This window comes from Erythrolamprus reginae, chromosome 2 (genome assembly GCF_031021105.1).
Source record: "Erythrolamprus reginae isolate rEryReg1 chromosome 2, rEryReg1.hap1, whole genome shotgun sequence".
Taxonomy (NCBI): domain Eukaryota; kingdom Metazoa; phylum Chordata; class Lepidosauria; order Squamata; family Dipsadidae; genus Erythrolamprus; species Erythrolamprus reginae.
Window position 1 is genome coordinate 224,670,586 of NC_091951.1, and position 23,455 is coordinate 224,694,040.

Sequence of the window (23,455 nt, forward strand, 5' to 3'; positions counted from 1 at the left end):
GATTTTTGAAGAGAATATATCTGTTCTGCAGAAATGGAGATTTATTTCAGTGCGTATGAAGGCCAACAACAGCTAAAGAATTGGCAACTGTGACTTCAGGTTTTGAACAGATATAATAATTATTTCTTATTTAAATAAATATATATTATTCAATACATTGATATGAAGCCTGATTCTCACTGACTCTAGATGGTTTGTTTAAACTTTTGTTTAAAAAACAACACAAAAACAACATTTTTCTTCATATAATTGAAATAAGTGTTACCTAAATGCATTTCTTAGAAATGTTCTTTCAGGAGAGTCTGTAAAAACAAGATCCAAATTAAGAGTATAAAACAGTATATATTTTTATGCAAAGGCAAACTTGATCTGAGTTATTACAAAATTATAGGAGGTGATAAATAAATACATTTGTGCATGCATCTGGTTGACAGAATATGTCAAATTTGATTCAATAGGAATCTGTATTGTATGGTAAATACTGTGGACAGAACTGTCAATAGTTTCTGATGATTGCTCATTTTACAAGGTGCGTTCCAAAAGTAATGCAATTTTTTAAAAAAGTAATTTATTCTTCAAATTACTGTCATTGGGCCTCTACACATTTTTTCCAGCGACTCTGCGTCCTGGAAGACATCTTTGGGGACCTTTCATCACGGCTGATTGGATCTCTTCTATGGACGAAAAATGCGCCTTGCCAGAATGCACTACAAGTTCCGGGCCAAACACCAGGTGCCAACGTTGGTGCCCCTCCCCCCCCAATAGTCCTGACGTCGAGCCAGCAGACTTCTTTTTGTTCCCAGCCCTGAAAGGAACCTGGTTTTTGTCCATAGAAGAGATCCAATCAGCCGTGCAAATCTGTTCAATAAATTACTTTAAAAAATAATTGCATTACTTTTAGAACGCACCCTGTATGACTGAATATTTTGTGAACTGACTGGCTTCATGGAATAATTTATATCCATGTGCATATGCACACATATTTGCGCTATCATGAATAGTGGAAATTTTTTCATCTTTTTTCCTCATCTCTCATCTGAGGTTTTATTTGATGAGCAGTGATATGCTGCAATATTTTCATAGTACTTTGATCTTTTTCAGCGACTTCATTGCTATGATCAAAGTTTCCCATTTCCAGTGCCTGAATCCTGCGTATCCCAGAAAAGACTATGTCAGAATAATGGTAAATTTATAATATTGCCTTTTTCACAGCACTGACATTATTTCATAGACTTGTAGAATGTACCAAATCTGACATAAGAACAAATATGTAAAAGAAAAAAAATGGTATTTTTGTAATATATTTATTTATTAGTTTGAGTCTGTAAATTTAGAAATGTCAAACCTTTTTGTAAAGTTAGTATATTAGAATTTTTTTTTTAATTAGGAACAAGATTGAAAAGAAAATAGTATTTTTAATGTCAACACTGAGCATGAAGTATGTTTCTAAAAGCCCAGTGGCAATATGACTTAGAGATATCCAAGGAGATTTTATTATTACAGTGGAACCTCGACATACGAGCAGCTCTACTTACGAGCTACTCGAGATAAGAGCTGGGAGGGGAGCGACATTTTTGTTCGCCTCCCGAGCTCACATTCGGGATACGAGCGCCAAGGAGCTGTCTCCCGAAGCCGAAAGCTAACTTCCGCGTTCGGCTTCAGGAGACAGCTCCTTGGCGCTCGTATCCCGCGTGTTTTAAAAGGTTGCAGCCGGCCTGGGGGGCTGGGGGGGGGTGCTGGCAAGCCCCCCAGGCCGGCTGTGACGTTTTAAAACACGCGCGCCGCTTTGCAGCTGTCTCCTGAAGCCGGAACGCTAACTTCCGCGTTCGGCTTCAGGAGACAGCTGCAAAGCGGCGCACGTGTTTTAAAAGTCACAGCCGGCCTGGGGGGCTCGGGGGGAAGCCCCCGAGCCCCCCAGGCCGGCTGCCACGTTTTAAAACGCGCGCCGCTTTGCAGCTGTCTTCTGAAGCCGAACGCGGAAGTTAGCGTTCCGGCTTCAGAAGACAGCTGCAAAGCGGCGCGCGTGTTTTAAAACGTCACAGCCGGCCTGGGGGGCTCGGGGGGAATCCCCCGAGCCCCCCAGGCCGGCTGCCACGTTTTAAAACACGCGCGCCGCTTTGCAGCTGTCTTCTGAAGCCGAACGCGGAAGTTAGCGTTCCGGCTTCAGAAGACAGCTGCAAAGCGGCGCGCGTGTTTTAAAACGTCACAGCCGGCCTGGGGGGCTCGGGGGGAATCCCCCGAGCCCCCCAGGCCAGCTGCCACGTTTTAAAACACGCGCGCCGCTTTGCAGCTGTCTTCTGAAGCCGAACGCGGAAGTTAGCGTTCCGGCTTCAGAAGACAGCTGCAAAGCGGCGCGCGTGTTTTAAAACATCACAGCTGGCCTGGGGGGCTCGGGGGGAAGCCCCTGAGCCCCCCAGGCCGGCTGCCACGTTTTGAAACACGCGCGCCGCTTTGCAGCTGTCTTCTGAAGCCGAACGCGGAAGTTAGCGTTCCGGCTTCAGGAGACAGCTGCAAAGCGGCGCGCGTGTTTTAAAACGTCACAGCCGGCCTGGGGGGCTCGGGGGGAAGCCCCCGAGCCCCCCAGGCCGGCTGCCACGTTTTAAAACACGCGCGCCGCTTCGCAGCTGTCTCTGAACGCTAACTTCCGCGTTCGGCGGCAGCGGTTTTTTTTTGTTGTTGCACGGATTAATTGACTTTACATTGTTTCCTATGGGAAACAATGTTTCGTCATACGAGCGTTCTGACTTACGAGCCTCCTTCCGGAACCAATTAGTCTCGTAAGTCGGGGTTCTACTGTATTTTCATTCCAGCCCATGAAAAATAGTTACGTGTCTTAGTCTATTTTCTTTCAGATCTGGACCTTTGTCTGCTGTGGTCTTTGTGCTTAGGTCTTCTCTGTCTGAGTGATGAGATGTGGGAGTATCTTACACAATTTTTGCTTTATATTGTATTCCCCATACTGTAAAATTCATATAATAGCACTAGCAGATAGATAGATAAAAACTCATGCACCAATAAATGTTAGGTGGGTTATTCAAATACTCTTACTATTTGGTTACATAAATTATTTTCTCTTAACTTTATAAGACAGGTATAAAGCATTTTTATAAGATAGGACAAGCCTTTTTGAAATCTCATGGTTTTCTAACCTGTGCTACAGTTCCTATGTAAAGAGTATGCTCAGAGGTATTGAGGTAGCTTCTAAAATCAAAGAGGCATTGACTGTGGACTGGCCCTTTGACAGAAAGAAAAAAAATGCCCATAATTTAATATTAAAGATATCCTAAGCAAAAGAAATGCAATACATATGTTTTGAAATTAAGGATGGTGATCTAGTAAAGTATTATTCAGGCTTAGTCCCCGAAATATCAAATAGCCTAATGCAACTTTTTGAATAAAAACTTTGTCTGCAATTTCTAAGAGAGGAAAGGCAATTCTTGTACTTTTTTCTTGTATTAGTTTCATCTGAATAATTTTTAAAATTCGATTTCCAGTGTGTTTGTTTCAAAGATGGTTTATTTTTTTTATAAAAGATGATATGAATTATTTTATAAATTATTTTTTAAAAAAGAGAAAATACTTTGGAGATTGGCATCTTCTTTTCACATTATTGCCCACATTTCATATTATTGCATTTTCTTTTAATACAGGTCCTGGTTTAGTTATTTTTGGGAATTCCCAGACTAGAGTCCTGACTGAAAGATATACAGAAATCAATATCCTATATAAAATTATAGCTTTTGAAGGAATAATGGGAAAAGAATGAAAAACAATCCAAATTTAATGCTGGGGATTTAGCTGTATCCCACTGAGATTTTAAATTGCAAACAGTTTTACTAGCTAATAATTATATAGATTATTCATTGGATGAGTCTACTATTCATATCCCATGGCTATGACTGTGACTTACACATATTCACAAAAGTTAATTATGCTGTTAGTCATTTTTTATTGTTAACGTGTTGTGATATAAACATAGATTTATATACTGCAGAAAATGGAAGAATAAGTTTCACATTTTTAATTTGTACTTTATGGTAACCTTATTCTCTTGATACTCAAAATAGCTCAACTAGTTTAAACTGCTATTGTTATTTAATTTTTGCTATAATTTTTGATGGAACTCTGATAGGATGTGACATGGTTAAATTTGAAGCACTTGGATTTCAGAATTTCAATATGAAAAAAACTTTGCATTACAGTACAAGTAATCCTTGATTTATGACTACAATTGAGCCCAAATTTCTGTTGCTAAGCAAATCAGCTATTAAGTGAGTTTTTGCCCCATTTTACAGTTCTGTCATAGTTATTAAGTGAATCATTTGGTTATTAAACAAATTTGGCTTCCCCCATTGACTGCTTGTTAGAAGCTGGCTGGGAAGGTTACAACCAGTGATCACATGACCCTGGGACGATGCAGCCCTCAAATATATGCCAGTTGCCAAGTGCCTGAATTTTTTTGACATTATTATGATGGTGCGGCAACAGTTGTAAGTCTGAAAACTAGTTACTTTTTTTTTCAATGCTGCTTTAACTTTGAAGTCACTAAACAAGTGGTTGAAAGTCAACTACCTACAGAGTACCTTTTAATGTGTTCAGTAGAGATAAAATGCTTAGATTAAGAAATGCAGATACTGTATAGTTTTTTCTTAAATGTCCTCGCCTTACTGTAAATCTAAACCATGCCGTTATACAGTGGCTTGCTTTGCTATTGACCCTTTTACACATTGGTGTTTGGTTTGCAGCAGTGCCTATGGAGTATTCATTAGATGATGGAGATGGCCCTCACTATTCTCAGGTGAAACCATGCACTCTAGAATTTTATCGCACACATGCACACTTGGTAAGTCAACTGGAAAGTGGACACTGATAATTTCTTGTTTTTCATAAATATGCCTGGAGGGTTTTTTTTTCTGCAGGAAAGCAGTTAAACAAATAGGCTATGTGGACAGCTTGAGTTTCCCCATAACTGAAAACTCAGAGTAAAAATGGAGGGGAGGTAGGGTTGATCAGTGTGGGTTGATAGGGTCGTCTACTTGAGCCAGGGGTTGGATTAGAAAAACTCAAAGTTCTTTCCAACTGTTAATTCTGCATTTGATGAATCAAGAAGAGTGTTTCTCAAATGCTCTTCCATAGTTTGCCATTGTTCCCAAAGAACACAAAAGTTCTGCAAGCTGAAAAAATAACCACGAGAAGACTTGGAAGGCTGTTGATAGATAATGAGCTTTTGAATAAAAACATTGAGGGTTCTCCTACATTTTCCTTCCAACATAATTTTGTAAAAGTAAATTATCAGCAATTGCTTTAACCAAGATCAAATATAAAAATAAACAATGTTATATACTGATACTTTTTAACAAATCTTGCTCCAGACAATCATATCCAAACTCGTATTTCTCGTTAAGGTTAATAAAACTGACTAGTTATTCATTTCCAATATTGAAAATTACAGGTATTTTTTTTAAAAAAATAGTTTTATACAATCTGAAAATGTAAACTAATACTGCCTTAAATGTTTTATTTTATTAAAAATATAATTTATTAGTTTTAAAAAGGAAGGGGGAGAAGGGAGTACAAAATCAAAAGGGGGGAGGGGAAAGGAGAGTACAAGTATAATAAGTTTAAAGGTAAAATTTACAGAGAATTACAGAGGTCCATTATATTCCTTAATATAGAAACATAGAAACATAGAAGTCTGACGGCAGAAAAAGACCTCATGGTCCATCTAGTCTGCCCTTATACTATTTTCTGTATTTTATCTTAGGATGGATATATGTTTATCCCAGGCATGTTTAAATTCAGTTACTGTGGATTTATGTACCACATCTGCTGGAAGTTTGTTCCAAGGATCTACTACTCTTTCAGTAAAATAATATTTTCTCATGTTGCTTTTGATCTTTCCCCCAACTAACTTCAGATTGTGTCCCCTTGTTCTTGTGTTCACTTTCCTATTAAAAACACTTCCCTCCTGGACCTTATTTAACCCTTTAATATATTTAAATGTTTCGATCATGTCCCCCCTTTTCCTTCTGTCCTCCAGACTATACAGATTGAGTTCATTAAGTCTTTCCTGATACGTTTTATGCTTAAGACCTTCCACCATTCTTGTGGCCCGTCTTTGGATCCGTTCAATTTTGTCAATATCTTTTTGTAGGTGAGGTCTCCAGAACTGAACACAGTATTCCAAATGTGGTCTCACCAGCATTCTATATAGTGGGATCATAATCTCCCTCTTCCTGCTTGTTATACCTCTAGCTATGCAGCCAAGCATCCTACTTGCTTTCCCTACCGCCTGACTGCACTGTTCACCCATTTTGAGACTGTCAGAAATCACTACCCCTAAATCCTTTTCTTTTGAAGTATTTGCCAACACTGAACTGCCAATACAATACTCAGATTGAGGATTCCTTTTCCCCAAGTGCATTATTTTACATTTACATGTACATTTACATATACATATTGTTACAGTAGTTCTATTCATGTTTCATTCTTAGTTTAAATTCCAGTGACCATATTTATTATATTTACCATATATAACTTAACAAATCTAAGGAGGAGGTGGGGTAGGAAAGGGATTGTCTACTTTGACAGCGGACATTGAATTTAATGACTTGTCATTCTTATTAAGCGGTGAAAATAGGAAATGAGAATAGTAAAGTATGTAAGAATTAAAGTTAAGATTGAGTTAGTTTTTTCCAATGATTGTGTGGGTATATCAGTAGAATTGAACTCAGACAGCTTTTGGATTGCTTTGTATTCTAGATATCCATTGGTACCATTTCTCCCAGGTCTTATAGAAATCTGATTCTTTTTTGTTTCGCAACTCCATCGTCATTTTGGAGAATTCAGCGCATTCCAGAATTTTAGCAATGATATTAAATGTTTTAATTTTGTATTTTGACTTCTCTTTGACACCTGTTAGAGAGAGAGGTATATTTTCAAAGCAATCACACATACACATATGTATTTATTATCTGTGTTTAATAGGCATACAAGTTGAAATCACGCCCACGAGGCCTGGCTCTTATCCTTAGCAATGTGCATTTCAGCAGTGATACTGATCTAGAATTGCGTTCTGGAGGAAAAGTGGACAATGCTGCTCTAGATACACTCTTCAAGCAACTTGGATACCAGGTGGTAGTAAAACATGATCAGACCGCACAGGTAAGTTGAAAAATGTGACAATTGTGGCGTTTGCATACGTTTTGTGAAATTCATTTTCCTGAATTGGCTGTATTTTGGATGGCATCTACATATCCTCTTGGAATTCTTTTTTATATTTTAAAATTTTAATTATCTATAATGTTTCTAACTTAATGTTAAATTTTAAATGTTTTTTAACTTTCTTGAATGGTTCATTATGACAACTTTATTTCTTCATTTCCATATAAATATATATTTGAATAATTAACAAAGATTTTCAGATTTAAATTTTAAAGAATGACTTTTTTTTGGAGTCTCTTGATTGAAAATAGCATAGCATTATGAGCACTTTTAGAAATTATGCTCTTATGTTTTCAATTTTGATCATTCCTGAATCCTTTCTCTCCTAGTTATCATGCTGCTTGGTGGTTATTTCCTCTAATTTCCAACTTAGTTTGCCTACATGGTTCAAGAGATTGCTCATTAGGGATAATTTTTTTGTCCCCAGGAAATGAAAGAACACTTGGAAAAATTTTCTAAGCATCCAGTTCACCAAAACTTAGACTCCTGCATAATATCATTTCTTTCCCATGGCATAGAAGGTGGAGTCTACGGAGTGGATGGGAAGCTACTTCAGGTAACTCAATCATACGCAAATCCCTTCTTTGTTTTGGAATGTGATCTTGCTTGGAATCTGAGGATCAGACTGGCTGTCATGGAAACCTTAAATCAAAGAATCAAGCCTTAAAAAGTTCTAACCTTAAAAAGCTCTGCCTTAAAATAGAATGGAAGATATTTTAGTGAAGGGGGGACAAATGGAAGGGGGAAAACTGGGCAGAGTAGATACTATGCTTGCATTGTAACAATTAACCCTGCTGCGCTGTTCAAAACCACTATACAGTGATCCCTCGAGTTTCGCGATCTCGATCTTCGCGAAACGCTATATCGCGATTTTTCAGAAAATATTAATTAAAAAATACTCCACTCTTCTCTCTCTCTCTTTCTTCCTCTCTCTCACTCTCTTCCTTCCTTTCTCATCTTTCTTTCTTTCCTTCTCTCTCTTTCTCTATCTCTCCCCCTCTTGCTCTCCCTCTTTTTCGCACTTTCCCTCTCTCGTGCACCGAGTGGCGGGCAGGCGGGCAGGCAGGCGGCGGACAAGCGGCGGGCGCGGCAGCAGCGAGGAGCCGAAGATCGGGGTTTCCCCTTTGCGTGGGCGGCGGGGAAACCCCGATCTTCGGCTCCTCGCTGCTGCGCCGCTGCCGAGCAGATCAGCTGCTGGGCGGCGGAAGGAACCTTCCCTGGGCCAGGTGCGGAAGTAAAAACACCATCTGCGCATGCGCGGCCATGGAAAAAAGGGCACGCATGCGCAGATGGTGTTTTTACTTCCGCACCACTATATTGCGAAAAATCGAGTATCGCGAGGGGTCTTGGAACGTAACCCTCGCGATACTCGAGGGATCACTGTACACTTCTACTGTTTTCGAGTCTGTTTGACTCGAACCGAAAATTCTTTATTTTAAGTGCTTACATTTGGTCAATTTGAAAACTTCTTTCCCTTGGAAACTAGGTTGAACATTTTAGCACACAATGAAATGAAAATTGAAATAAAAAAATTATGCTTATTGGTTTATTTTGCTCATAACACACACACCCTTTGTGAATTTTTTTCAATTTATAGACAGTTTTGCCTGCAAACAACGTACAATTTTACTAAATTTGGTGTGGAATTACTAGTTTGAACATTTCTGAACCCCTGAAATGATGAAAAGTCATGAAATTTCAAGTTTCAGAAATGCAGGGGAAATTTTTTTACAGGATCTCAAACTGATTTTGAATCTCACAGAATTGAAACATGACAGCAGGGTTAAAAAATACGGCATCCTTTATATTCTTTGAATCCCTATACAGTTAAATATTAACTTAATAGAATAAAGAATACAAAATGATAAGAATCAATTTAACAATTTTCTTTTGAAACACACAGTTACCTTGTCGTCTTGTTTCTTTTTTCCAGCTGCAGGAAATTTTCAGTCTTTTTGACAATGCGAATTGTCCTAACCTTCAGAATAAGCCTAAAATGTTCTTCATCCAGGCATGTCGGGGAGGTAAGTGACTGGGGAGGGTGACCTGTGATTCACAACGAACATTCCTCCTTTGCACGCTTGTGCTCATGTCTCCTCTTTACTTCTCTCAGGTATAAGCCGAACCACTTTCACCTCCCTGCCTTGCTGTTGCCACTACCTCCCTCTGTAAGTGGTTATCGCTGTGCATGGCTTTGGTCAGCAACTTGCAGACCTTGCAGTAACATGGAAAAAGAAGAAGGGGGAGATTTGTAATCTCCACTTCTTGCATGTATATGGGGGGCATTTAGCCCTACTAACTGCACGCCAGTGAGATTGTATGCTGGAACTTTCGTTCTTTCTCTCTTTGGCCTGGACTCTCGTGTTTCCTACCTGTGCTGGACTTTGATAGATTGAATAAATAGTAATCTGAGATCACCTTGTGTAAAACAGTTTGAAAAAGTTTGCTACTTTGCTAGTTTTTGTTTAATTAAGATGCATAGGGGAGCAGCTGAATTTAAAATACTGTTAAGATCCAGAGACATTTCTAAAACATGTTCTAATCAACATTTTTTGAATCTAAAACAAGTTATAGGAATGTAAGGGAGAAAAAAGATATAGAATGTAAGACTGATCTTGTATCATAATCAAAAGATTATAACTGATGTAAGGACTAGGGATGATTTAGCAGATATTTCAGTTGATTAGAATTTGTAGGAAATGTTTTGGTTCCTAAATATAAACATCACCATAATCTTAAAGAATTTTAAGTAAAAGCATCCGAAGTGAAAAATAAAATCAACATGAATAATACGGACCAATAAGCCAACAGGCATCGTAATTCCAAATTATTCCCTAAATGCTGTCTTATAAAAGGCTTACATTTATCCAACTTAGGGAAAGATAAAAGTTGGTATACCTAATTTCTGGAAAGAGGCTGTTCTGTAAAATACAGTGGTACCTCCACTTGCGAACTTAATTTGTTCTGTGACCAGGTTCTTAAGTAGAAAAGTTTGTAAGAAGAAACATTTTTTCCTATAGAAATCAATGTAAAAGCAAATAATGCGAGTGATTGGGGAAACCACAGAGAGGGTGGAGGCCCTGTTTCCTCCCAGGAGATTCCTAGAGAGGCCCCACGGAGGCTTCTCCCCCCCCTTTTCCAGCCCTGTTTCCTCCCAGGAGATTCCTAGAGAGGCCCCACGGAGGCTTCTTGCCTTTTCCGGTTAAAGTTTCGGAGCCTCGGGTTTATAAGTGGAAAATGGTTCATGAGAAGAGGCAAAAAAATCTTGAACACCCGGTTCTTATCTAGAAAAGTTCATAGGTAGAGGCGTTCCTAGGTAGAGGTATCACTGTAGTATCATTGCTGTGGAATAGATTCTCTGGACTTCAGCATCCTCATCTCACAAAAGTAAAGAACTGTCACTTTTCCCCAGAAAGTCTGTATTGGCAGGATGATTCTAGTGAATGGATCTGGAGGTATATATTAAAATTAGGACCTATGTCTCTAATTGTGTCTAGGGTTATCTTGGAAAGAAATAATAATTTAATAAATATAATAGTCTAAATTCTCTTCTTTGATTCAGATTTAGAAATTGTAGTAGTGTCAGCAATATACGTGGCTTCAGAGAGAAATCTAACAAGGCTGCCAAGATGATTATCCAGGCAACCTTAATCAATTTCTCCATGAAGACAAGTATCAGAGAGCATTGACTCTATCTTACATAAGCACATAACTAAAGCTTTATCCCCTCCCCCCCCCATACCTACAGCAACATTATAGCTCCCATTACTACTTATGAAAACTGAGATTCTAGAGAATTGGGTTCACCTGCAGTTTCTTCCCTTTGCATTATAGATTATTTCCCTCTGAGGAACCTTCAGTGAGTAGTACAGATGAACACTGTGAATGAAATTAGAAACCAGCGCCTAGAATATCTGTTTATGTAGTTCTCCCCTGAGGCTAGCCTCAAATGTTTGCCTTTTATAGGGAATACATTTTAGGCTTGAAAAGGGTTGAAAAACTGATTGGACATTTTTAATAGGGCACTTAAAAGGTCCTTAAATTTAAATTCATTTTTTTTAGCCAAGTTTCAGATCTTAGGAGAATACTGATGCTGCTCTCTGATGTGCAAAACCATAATAGAGATAGTGTTCTATTACTGTGCCAGGGCTGCAGACACCTTGTTTAAGGTAATATATATGCTTTTGAGGTATGTGTAACGAAAACTTTGGTATTACAATAACACTTCTTGATAAAATTAACCAGTTAAACTTAAGCAAGTGTATTTAAGGCACACACAGTTTCATAATAACTATCTGTTGCATAAACATTTGAACTAATTTGTAACATTATTATATTCCCTTTTGTGTTGAAATTCAAGTGCTACAGATCATAACTGAGTTGAATTTACTACTAAAACCAGGGATATTTCATCAGGGAAAGCAGGAATCCAGTATGCGCCTTGCACATAATGAACTGGATGAAAATTTCCTGGGCTGTGCACTAGTTTGTAGTTAAATAAATGGTATTATTTATTATTGTATTATTTTACAATATTTTTGGACCGCTGCATTACCAGACAACTCCTAGAGGTTGCAGTATTTCTATTAAAAATAATAAAGCCAGTACATAAAATGACAGTGAATACTAAATTCTCTGTGATGTCTGTTAATAGCAATAAGATGTGAATTGAAAGCCATATCGAACAGTTCAGTCTTCTGTTACTTCCAAACGGCATACTATAGTTTGTGCATAAAATATATTATTAAAGAGAATCCTGCAGCTTTATGTGCTATCTTGCTTTCAAATACAGAACTAAATGCATTGATGCCAGGATTCATATTAGTATGTTATGAGGAATATTTTCTGAAATCTCTTCCGAAGTATTTAGGAAATGATCAAAGGTAGAAGGGAAAAAAAGGACCTCATCATATCCTTACATTGGAAAATCAAGCACTCTGACTAAACCGGTTACTTGAAAAATTTCAAAATTATTTACTTGGTATAATTATAAAAATTGAAGAAGTGGAGGCTTATAAAATATGTTGTTCAAAAATGCCTCTGGATTATCCTGAAGATAATTTTGGAGTGTAGTAAAGCAAGTAAACTTAGATTTGTTTCTTTGACCTAATTTTAATTTAATTTCTTAATTTGCACTGTCCAATTTAAAGTTGACTATTTTAGTCTGGTATCAATTTTTTATATCCACCTGTGTTATATTTTTCATTGAATAATAAACTGGATCAAGAGATTTGGCTAGGACAACATGAGTAAATAAACACAGGATTAATCTTTTAACTTAGTTGGAAAGTTATCTTTCCAACTGCGATAGCCCAAGCCAAACACTAAACCATTTAGTGGCTTGAACTTGTAACAAAAATCAGGAAAGTAGATTTGCATAGTGTGCTAAGCCATAAACCCTGACTCAGAAGCCACAGTAATTAGATGAACATCTTGTGCTAAGCTAGAATCTGCCAAACGACTATGCATTACTGTATTTGTGAAAATAGTCTCAGTTTCTTCGGTTAGGGTTAAGGTTGAAATGCCTTAGAATAGAGGTCTTCAAACTGGGCAACTTTAAGACTTGTGGACTTCAACTTCAATTCTGGGAGTTAAAGTCCACAAGTCTTAAAGTTGCCAAGTTTGGGGACCCCTGCTGTAGAAGAAACACTTTTGGGATCTATATTCCTTTCTTTCTGATGCTCATGGTGGAAATAATGGATTTGCAAAACTGGTAGAATTATGAAAAGAAAATACCAACGGTAGAGTGGAAAGAGCTCCCTGGGGGAACTCAGCAATAATAATAATACCATAATTATAATAGTAGTAGTAGTAGTTTCTTGACATGGTGTGTGTCTTTCCCTGGGGATTATATTACAATGGTGGGTTCCTATCAGTGCGGTCTGGTAGCAGTTCGTCGATTGCGCAATTCTGATGCGATGGTTCCGGTCTGTTTTTGCCGGTCTGTGCGCGCCACCATCTTTTAAAAATAATTTTCTGTGATTTTCAGCTCTCTGAGCATGCGCAGAAAGAAAATGGTCCCTATGCACATGCCCAGAAGCAAAATCATGCTGGGGAGGCACACATGAGCGTGGTGCATATACGCGATATACATCGCGATGTGTACACAGCGCACCGGTAGGAAAAGGTAAGAACCTGCCCCTGGATTATAAGTGTTCACCAAATGTGTTTGCTAGTGGTATCTTTCTATTAATTTATCTTCAGAGGATTGATCAGAGAGACAAATGTTTAGTAAGCTAGCACCAGCTTTCATAATTGGAGATTTTTGCTTATCGACATATATCTTTATATACTGTATTACTAAAGAGTTTAATACATGGCTAACAGCTTATTTGCTCATGTACCAAAGCTGGGCGGGGGGTGGTGGTGGTGGTGGAGGTGTTTCAAGAATTTTTTACAACCTAGCTTCTACATTTTAGTTTCACATGTGAATTCATCCCCAAGTAATTAAATGTTTGACTTAAAAGCTGTGTTAGCTGGTCTGTTTAGCTTTTATGCTACTAAAACTGTAAAATAAAGAACGGCTTTATGTCATTATGCAACCTGACATTTGGTGCTTATTTTGCTTACCATATTGTTACACTGTCTAAATGCATGGAGGCTTCTTGTTTGTCCTACTTTGATCCAATCTTCCATAGCACACTGCTGCTGCTGCTTCAATGTTGTAGCTCCCACTGCGAGGCGTTCATCTGTCCACTAGCTGCTGTTTTCATTCCCAGTAGGTGTGGACTGGCTCCTGCTGTTTAGTGACCTTGCAGCTGGAATGGACTGGTTATGTTTATTCTACAGTCTTACTGCCAGCAAATACTAAATGCTTGGATTTATTTCAGTTTAAAAGGGAAGGGGGGAAAAGGAAGGTTAATTTAGTTAGGACTAGCAAGGGTCAGCAACAGCTCCTTGCTTTCTCTAGGGGCATCTTATGATTTCACCATTATTATGAACTGGTTTCAAACTGATTATATTAAATATAAATAGCAGTAGGGTAAGTATACAATTTAATAATAGTGTGCATAAAGCAATTTCAACACACTTAGTCCAGCCATATGTATAGCCTTATTAATACCTAGCAGGCAACAAGAACAATGAGCAGGAAACCCCCCAAGATAAAATAAAAGTAAATAATGATAAAACTAGCTTTGAAAATAGCCTAATTTTTGGGGGAGAGGGAGCTTATGCTATTAGTAAAACTAACACGTCTCTGGACTGAATAGAAAAGGAAAGCTTTTTGGAGCAGAATTAGCTGAATTTCGATTTCCGGAAAGAATAGTTAAAAAAAGGAAATAAAAGGCTAAACATAGTATAATAAGCTACATTCTCTCTCCATCCGAAGCTCTTGAAAATAAAGCTACTTAGTTAAGAAACCACTTGTCTAGAGCGGAGAATATAAGAACGATTTAATATTTGAAACCTCTGATGAAAGCTGTGGTTGTAAATCAGCTATTCCCCTACCTCATTTTTCTCGCTTTGAAATATTTTCAGGGGTGGGATGCTTCCCGGGGGGGGGGGGGGGGAGAACGCAGTGGGGTAGCGAAAATGGAGCTCCACCCCAGAGCACCCAATCCGCACTGAAAGATGTTAAAAGAAAATGTAGGGCGTCCGGCATAAGCCACGCCCACAATGTGGTAGTAAAAAATTGGGTAGCGCTTCACTGCATATTTCCCATAAATAGAAAAAGGGTTTTTTAATCCTGCCTCCATTTTTAGAGCCCTCAGAAGCCTATCTTTTCATTTTCCAGGAATGCCTACGGTCTCTTTAAAGTGTGACATAAATTAACAATTATTTAAAACTATTAAAACAATATTTAAAATAAATGCTTAAACTGACAGGTTGTTAGATGAGTATTAAGGGTGATAATAGCATTTTATGATGGTGCATATAGATACCTTACATTAGTTATGCATACTCTTGAAAATCTGGTGATTGAAGTGTCCTGGACTGTTTTTAAATATTTCTGCATACATACTCAAAACTGAATTCTCAGCTTCCATGGTGCGATAATAAATGAGCAATGTTGAAAACTTATTTTTAATCCCACTTGTATTCTTAGCTTATTTGTAAAAAGCCTGCATCTAGGGATTTCATGCATGTGTTCATTCTTTATCCAGCGCCATTTTAATTGGAAAAAATTCCCTTCATATTTTTTTTTTTTAAGTGTAGAGGGATTCCCACAGCTGATAATTCCTAAGGCTGTCTTGGAAATAGCAACCACAAAGAGTGTATTAGAGATACTGGTGACCTTTCTTTAACTGTTGGAAATTGGATACAATAAGTATGGAGGAAGGTTGGCAGCAGCTTATTGGTAATTTTAAGGTAGCCTAGACTCTACTGTCAGCTCTTCATTCAGCATTAGGAATTCCCCATTATTATGACTGTTTCTAACAATACAATAGAATATTTAAGTATAGCATAAAGTGAAAGTTTTAAAATTACAGAACTAGCTGCAAAATTAATAGCTTATAGTTTTAAGATAACGTGTGTATAAACTGAACAAACAATAGCTAGAAGTTTGACCGATAATAACATAACAACTATAACATGATTCTGAATTCCAGTCAGTAAAAGTTCATGTTTTTACAGCTGAAAATAATGCTCAATGAAGATAATTGTAGCTTGTATAGTAAGGTGATATTGAAAAAGTTTCCAACATTAGAGACTGTAAAACTAAATATAAAAAGTTGGAGTAAAAATACAGGTGTAGCAGTACTGTTAATCAGTTCTTGCCAAATCTTACTGCTGATGCAGAATGTAACAGGTTATGGAGGAGATAGTCAGAAAGTAATTGAGAAATATAAAATTGATCTATATGGCTTGGCAATTTAGAAAATAAAGAATAGCAATACTGCCAACACTGTTGAATGAGCAGTAGAGAAGGTTATGCTTGAGAGTTTCAACTTGTCCGTCATTGCAAGGACACAGTTGTTCAGGAAAAACTATCTTCCATTGAGCTTAGTTGAAGGGAAAGTATTGTGTTGAGCCAAAATAAAAAGTCCTTCTATGAGAGGGGGGAAAAAACTAGATAACTACTGGGTTTTACTCTGCCCTTAAGACTTCCATGATTTTTTTAAAAAGTGATGCTTTTAACTCAGATTGGCACCCAGTGTCCATTGTATACTGCCTATTTGTGATTTTGACTTGCCCAAAGCCTAAGACAGGGTCCTCAACACAGACTGTTCAAAACTACACTGTGCAGGCATCAACTTGCATGAGTGGCAGGCCGATACACGTGCAGGTGCATCAGCTTTCTGCTTGCACCGGCTGGTTCCCCTCCCTCCCGCTGGGCCACCAAGCCGTAAAGGTTGGGGACCACTGGCCTTGAGCGAGTAAGTGGTAGAGAAGAGTGATTAATGTTGGCTTCTTCAGTAAAATTTCTTTATATTAAGGTTCACCTCCCAGCATCAGTCCTAGAAGAGAGTGGAGTTTGCTTTCATTTTATATACCAGTGGCTTGCCCTGTCAGTGTTGGTAAGAGGGGTCTGTTTGGAGAGTAACCACAGTTAACCACTATACCTATCTTGTAGCCCTGATGATGTTTCCTAGTTTGGTAATGAAATGTCTGCAGGAAATCCTCTAAGCTCACAGATCAATTTTGAATTACAAATATTCTCTTCTGTTGATCTCTACAGGTTGTACCAACTTTAGCTAGTTGTAGCTACAATACCTTTCTTGGTTTAAAAATAAAATCACAGTGGCAACAAAATGCTTGCTCGCTTTGGACAAAATAAGTTCTACGAGCATTCTGGATGTCTGAGTTTGAGAGACTATCCCCAGATATGAGACATGCTCAGTTATACTCCCTTTTATATACAAGGTTTTCTTGCAAAATGTTTGGTTTGAGGGTTTAATAGTTTGTTTTCAGTTATAATATAGACTTAGGATTATCAAGACACAACTAAGTCCCATCAGAAAGGCTTGCATCATCTGGGTAGAGCAGAAAAGAACTATGCAGAAAGAATGGGACAAGTATGTTTAAAGCCTTGTGAATTAGAATGGCACTTGATAAATGGCCTTAAGGGTTCATCTGACTTTTAGGGATCTGCTTTTGTGAAGAGCATGACTAAGAAATAACAAGTGTTACTTAACTGGAGAGGCTTTTGGTTTTTCCCAGAGTTTAACTCAAGTCGTAGAGTCAAGCATGGATTTAAGTCATGAGAAAATTCAGATAGCAAACCCTGATGTGTATAAAGCACCTCTTAATTAGATGTTGCAAGCACTGATCGGTCATGGATTGATCTCTCCCTAAAGCCAGCCTGTCTCTCCAGTAGGTGGCTTCCCTTCTGACAGAAAATATCCTACGTAAACTAAAGGACTGCAATTTACCAGTTATGTATCTTCCTTACTTTTGGCATGGGTGTTGCATATACTTTTATTCTCATCTACCTTATATTTCTGTGCTTGTGAATGCTATATAAGGTTAATGAATAAAAGATCTGTTTTAAGAAAAGTTGGTTTATATCACACAAGCAATAGCACTTATATACTGCTCCATAGTACTTTACAACACTCTCTGGGTGGTTTACAACGTCAGCATATTGCTCTCCAAAATCTGGGTCCTCATTTTACTGACCCCAGAAGGATGGAAGGATGTCCCATCAGGATGAGTCCCGTCAGCTCAGTCAGGATCGAACTCCAGGCCGTGGGCAAAGTTTTCCTGCAATGTTGCATTCTAACCATTGTGACACCATGACCACCGGTGAATACATCTCTATGAAAGTCTGTAAGAGTTGCAACCACTACAGTAATTGAGGATTAAATGAGTATGCCTGTATTTAACAAAGATCTATAATAGAGCTGCATAGGGTTGACCATCTGATCTTTTTTCTCTTGTTAGATGAGACAGACCGTGGAGTGGATCAGATAGATGGGAATGACCGGGCCAGTTCTCCTGGTTGTGAAGAGAGCGATGCCAACAAGGAAAATCCTAAATTACGCCTTCCCACCTGCTCTGATATGATCTGTGGATATGCCTGCCTGAAAGGTATGTAAGCCGCTCTCGATCTGCAGAGAAGGGCGGCATAGAAATCCAAACAAATAAATAAAATTTTGGATAATACAAGTGCTGTCATACTTTCACACTATTTCTCCTGTTACGCAGCTAAGGTATTTCTGTTTCTTTCTCCTTTAATTGGCTTTGGTTTTTTTAATAGGTACAGCTGCTATGAGAAATACCAAACGTGGATCATGGTATATAGAAGCTCTCACTTCTGTGTTTGCTGAGGATGCCAGAAACACGCATGTGGCTGACATGCTGGTCAAGGTAGGTAGGGATACTGTGCTTTGTTTCTTTTTATGTCTAAATGTCAAGTGGTCATTTGTTCTAAGGATAAGCAGGAAAAAAACCCCAACTAGTCTCTAATAGTCCATACTTGAATCAAAATACTTAAGTTCCAGATAGTAGTATGAGGAGGGGGATATTAGGTAGGGAAGGAAGGAAGGCACTGAGAAAAAGAGTATGGATTGGGAAATGCTGGTTGGATAATCACCGCCACTGCCAGCATCCATAGCTTTAAAAGTAGCATATCCAATTAGTCTGCCTTTTGCCCTCTTACCTTCTCAGGGCTTTTCTTTCCGTACCTCTTCTTACACTGCTCTTAAAGTCAAGGATGTCAGCCATGGTAACTAAGGAAGGTAGAGAAAGGAAATTCCTGGGGAAAAATTGGTATAGGTACATGGTGGACCATATTCAATTTGAAATTATGGAAAAAAGGATAAATTTGGAAAATGAAACTGAGTTGGGACAGCTGATGGGACGGTGGGACAAGGTAAGACGATATATGACGAGCAGAATCCGAGACCAAGCTACAAGAAATAAACTGGAATCACTCTATAATATGTAAACAGATATATTGCTCTTGGGTTAAGTGGATTATACAAGAAATACCCCCAATTTGGTGGTGGGGAATGTGTGTATGTCGGGGTGGTGGGCACAATTCACAATTCACTACGCACTGTTTTATGTTGTGTGATTTTAAATTGTTAAAAATCAATAAAAAAATATTAATTAAAAAAAAAAAAGAAATTCCTGGGAAGATAGGGTGAGTATGTTGGTTGGTTGGGTGGCTCCCTCTCCCAATCTATCCATATTTGTTGCTGATGTCCTTGACTTTAAGAGCAAGAGAAGAGACAGAGCAAAAGAGGGTGCTGGAGAGATAAGTCTGTCAAAGAACAGACCCTGCAGGAGAGAAGGTGCACAATCCTTACTGTATTCCCCAGTGGATTTTATGTCTGCCAAAACCTAAAATAACCAAGCTGTTCTTTAGCCCAGTTTTGCCAAACTGCAGCCTACCTAAAATGATCCAGCAGAAAACTTGGAACACAATGTAATGGGTGTGTGAAACAAAGGTACTTTTCAGTTTTTGTAGCTAACTTACGTTTTTAGACACTCTTTTGTTATTTTATGTCTTGCAGGTGAACCGACTGATCAAACTCCGTGAAGGCCATGCCCCGGGCACTGAGTTTCATCGTTGTAAGGAGATGTCAGAGTACTGTAGCACTCTCTGCCAAGACCTTTACCTGTTTCCAGGGATAGTTGATGAGAATTAATTCTATTGTTCTTTTGGCAATGAAACCCTTTCCTGTTCCTGTTCAGCATTCATGAAATACTCTTACAGTTGTCTGTATATGTTTAGGATTTACTGTACCTTCTTCATGACTTAAACTTCTTCATGAGTTAAAACTTTGACAGTGAAAATTTGACTGATGAACTATGGCATACGCTATTTGCTTTCTTGTTTTTTTAAAAAAACTTGAGATATCCTAAGCTATAACCTGTAAATAAATAATGCCTGGCCATGCCAAATTTCTTATGCTATGTGCAGAGTTTGCTAAAATTACTCTTTAGAGTAAGATTTGGCCAATGTTCTGGGGTTTTTATCCCCATGTGTTAAAAACAGATTGATGGGGAGCACTTTAATGATGTTATGTGAGTGTTTGTAGAAAACGTGAGTTTGAGATTTCACATAATTATTTTTATATAGGAAAAGATATAAAACAGTTTTTAAAAAGTTACACGTTGAATTCTTTTAAAATTTGAACTGATGTATGGTTGCCCACAGCAGTAGCCTTGAAAGAGAACCTTCACTCTAGAAATGGAGGCTTTGCAAACTATGAAGGCCAAGTTAGAATGGCAGGCCAGTCCTAATGTTGCTTTATGCATATAGACATTGAAGCAGTCAATAAGTCTTTGTAGTTTTTGTTACTAAAAAATTAATGTACACTTGCTGGCTACAATATTTCCTGCTGTGAAATTTGATCAATTGAGAGCAGGACTTGGAAATAATCACAGTGGTTTCTCATTCTCCAGGATACTTCTGGTTACATAAAACTATGTTTCTAAGTTGTAATGGCTTTGGCTTATGATTCCAAGTGTTCATAATGTTCCCATTGTGCATAATACTTTCTGTTTATCTCTAATACTGATTTGAAGTTATACTGAAGACTTCACTAGACATCATAAGTACTGTATGCTGCCATGGATTAACCTACCTTTATCCTGTTCTGATTGCCTTTTCTTTTAATGTAGAACAGGAAATATTTTGCTCTTCTGCTTGTAAGGATGCCTGGACAGGCACAGGATAGAAAGTAGAGAGGAAGATTTTAAACCTATCATTTTTCACAATCTGGTTCTACTACTTTAAATTGCCCCTTGAGTGGGACCTATCATAACTTTGACTTTCCAGTGGTCTTTGGAAGTAAGGGACAGACAACAAGACGAAAAGGCAGTTTTCTTGATATGTGTGAATACATCTAGTAACAAAACAATCCAGGCACTCAGTAGCTCCAGTAATTAGATTGGTAGCCCCTGGACTTGCCGCAGTGTTTGACAAATAGCTCTTATTCCTCTATTTAAATTGAAACTTTTGAAAATACATTTGGTATATTTTGTGCTCTTTTTAAGAAAAACGTATTTTTGTATTTTTTAAAAAAGTGTTCCTGCAACCAAAGTGGCATGTTTTTTTAAATCACTGCCCATATATTGTATATAAATTGCTTTGATATCTGCCAAAATAAAAACAATCTCATTTTCCTACTTTTGTGCCTCTTCTTCTTTCACTTGTGAGAATTACATCTAGACTTTTCCTCCAAACCTGTAACAACATATTCTTGAAGCTACTGTTAAATAATGATAGGATAAGAAAAAGTTAATGTTGCAATTTAAAAAAAAAGATCATTGAGAATTTAAGTTCTACACATTTGATATATCTGGAAGAATTCCCGATAAGCATCCCTGAAATTAAATCAGAAAGCATTCTCCCAGCCATATTCTTGCCTTAAAGCAGGAGAGAAGCATGGAGCTTTTGGGCTGGACAGCTCTGACTGGGAAGCTATGAATAAGAAATAAGCTTAAGGTCCAATGCAGTATCTTTTTTTGTCTTTCAACTGTCTAGAGTCGCTAGGTTCATTGAAACAAGAAGAACACATTAACCAACTGAACCAGCGATGCTATTTTTGATTTTACTGCAATTAACAAAAGTGGTATCTTCCCTGCTGTTTTTATTTACCATGTTTGTTTTCTGTGCGAAGGATAGAATATATGAGTTGCACTGTAATATTGTCCCTGAAGATTATGCTATATATTTTTGCTTCCTTTTAAAGTATGTTTATTAGATATAAAAGTATCCTTGGTGTTGGGGTTTTTGCTGACAGGTTTAGAAAAGCAAAAATCTACTTCAGAGCTATCTGAGCTTTCTTTAATTAGATTGTGCAAAACCCGGAAGGATGCACCACGCAAGCCAATTACTGGTGGGATGTGTTGATGCTTTTGTGACTTTGATTCCTAATCTCACAAGCTATGTATGTAGCTGTTAAGGCTCAAAAGTTGACTATTCATTCTGGCATGACTTACATAATTTAGCAGAAATCTTGAGAGAAACTGGGACTTTTCTACTGACTGTAAACATGGTAACCTCGGGGGAAATAGGTAGAATTGATTTCATGGGTTGAAATTATGGATGTCCTTACTTATTAAGTTTACCATAGAATTATGTCTTGCTGATTTCATTGGTGCCTGTTTGTCGACAAGGATTGCAACCACAACCTCCTTTCACATCTGTGAAGCTTTGTGGGATTGGACTTCAGCCTCCCGGGAGAATTAAGGGTTGAGAGGGCATTCACACAACCCTAAACATGGTGGATAATGATCGTGCATTTCTATCAGGGGAAAGTTGGCAGTGCCACCACAATATCCCTGTAAATATAGTAATTATGGTAATTCATCCTCTTCATTGTTCTGCTTGCCTCTACGGGTCAAAGAACTGACACCCTCTCATTCTCCCCCCCCCCCAAACAAACCCCTGATTGTTTCCCCTTATTCCAGAATCAAAGTCCATGGACATAAACAAACTTGGTGGAGGACGGAGAAAGAAATCTTACCACCTTTTAAATTACTGGTCTGATTGCTGCGAGGGCAGCAGTTAAAAGTCATTGAGCAAAGCCACGAGGCCTGTGTCACAGCATAAACAAGTGGGGGTCTCTGGTTACATAACACCCCCCCCCCCCCCATACATAGAGCAGCCTTCAGCCAGAACACTCGGAGACACTGCTATTTTTTCTCATGCCATGAACCTGCTACAGGGAGGCTAAAGGGAAGGCATCTCACACACAATGCCCAGTTTCTTTATTTGGAAATCTTGGATATGACAGGGAATACCCCTCTAAAAAGGACACTATGGTATCAGCAGTCACTGGTGAGTACAGTGGTTTTCCTTTACTGTCTCTCGTCTACCCCAGGCTATAGCTGGAGACCTTTAAATTAACCATCGGCATTTCCCACTTGCAAGAGCAGGACTTAAAATCCATTGCATGGACCTTCCATGCAGTCAGGCATCATGGCAAATGTTAACCGTTCCTACTTTCTAGATAAAGTGTTTTGGGCATTTTGAAGAGGAAAAAGGGCACACTGTACACGGCACGCAATTGAAATATTTCAGAAATTGACTTTGAAGGCAACTTTCGGCTTGGGGTTTTTTGGTTTTTGGAAATTATAGCTGCTGTTGTTAAAATCGGAATTGATGCGTTTTAGCTTCCTGGCTGAGGCAAAGAAAACAGATGTTCTGGGCTCCCCACCGACCTTCTATTACCAGCCAAAGAAAAGTTAATGCTTGAATGGAAGACTTGATTCATTGCTCTTGATAATGAAGTCTGCCTTGATAATTGCTCTTGTCTTTTGTTCTGATACTTCATTGATCAATATTGACATCTGTAGTGTATATAGCCCTTGTTTACATGCATTTGTT

General features: G+C 38.2%; 1 protein-coding gene across 3 annotated transcripts in view; it reads left to right on the forward strand.

Annotated features, from left to right (window-relative positions):
• Positions 1-21,249, forward strand: part of CASP2 (caspase 2) — a 28,119-nt gene extending 6,870 nt beyond the window's left edge. For 2 of the 3 annotated variants that reach the window (XM_070742038.1, XM_070742039.1), the window contains exons 5-12: positions 1,102-1,183; positions 4,746-4,843; positions 6,988-7,164; positions 7,652-7,780; positions 9,158-9,248; positions 18,052-18,198; positions 18,368-18,477; positions 19,629-21,249. In XM_070742038.1, the coding sequence (XP_070598139.1) occupies positions 1,102-1,183; positions 4,746-4,843; positions 6,988-7,164; positions 7,652-7,780; positions 9,158-9,248; positions 18,052-18,198; positions 18,368-18,477; positions 19,629-19,763 (969 nt within the window). In that variant the 3' untranslated portion in view covers positions 19,764-21,249. Of the gene's footprint in view, positions 1-1,101; positions 1,184-4,745; positions 4,844-6,987; positions 7,165-7,651; positions 7,781-9,157; positions 9,249-9,337; positions 9,642-18,051; positions 18,199-18,367; positions 18,478-19,628 lie in introns of those variants that run through there. The other variant, XM_070742040.1, reaches the window with a different exon arrangement.
• Positions 21,250-23,455: the final 2,206 nt, after the last annotated feature.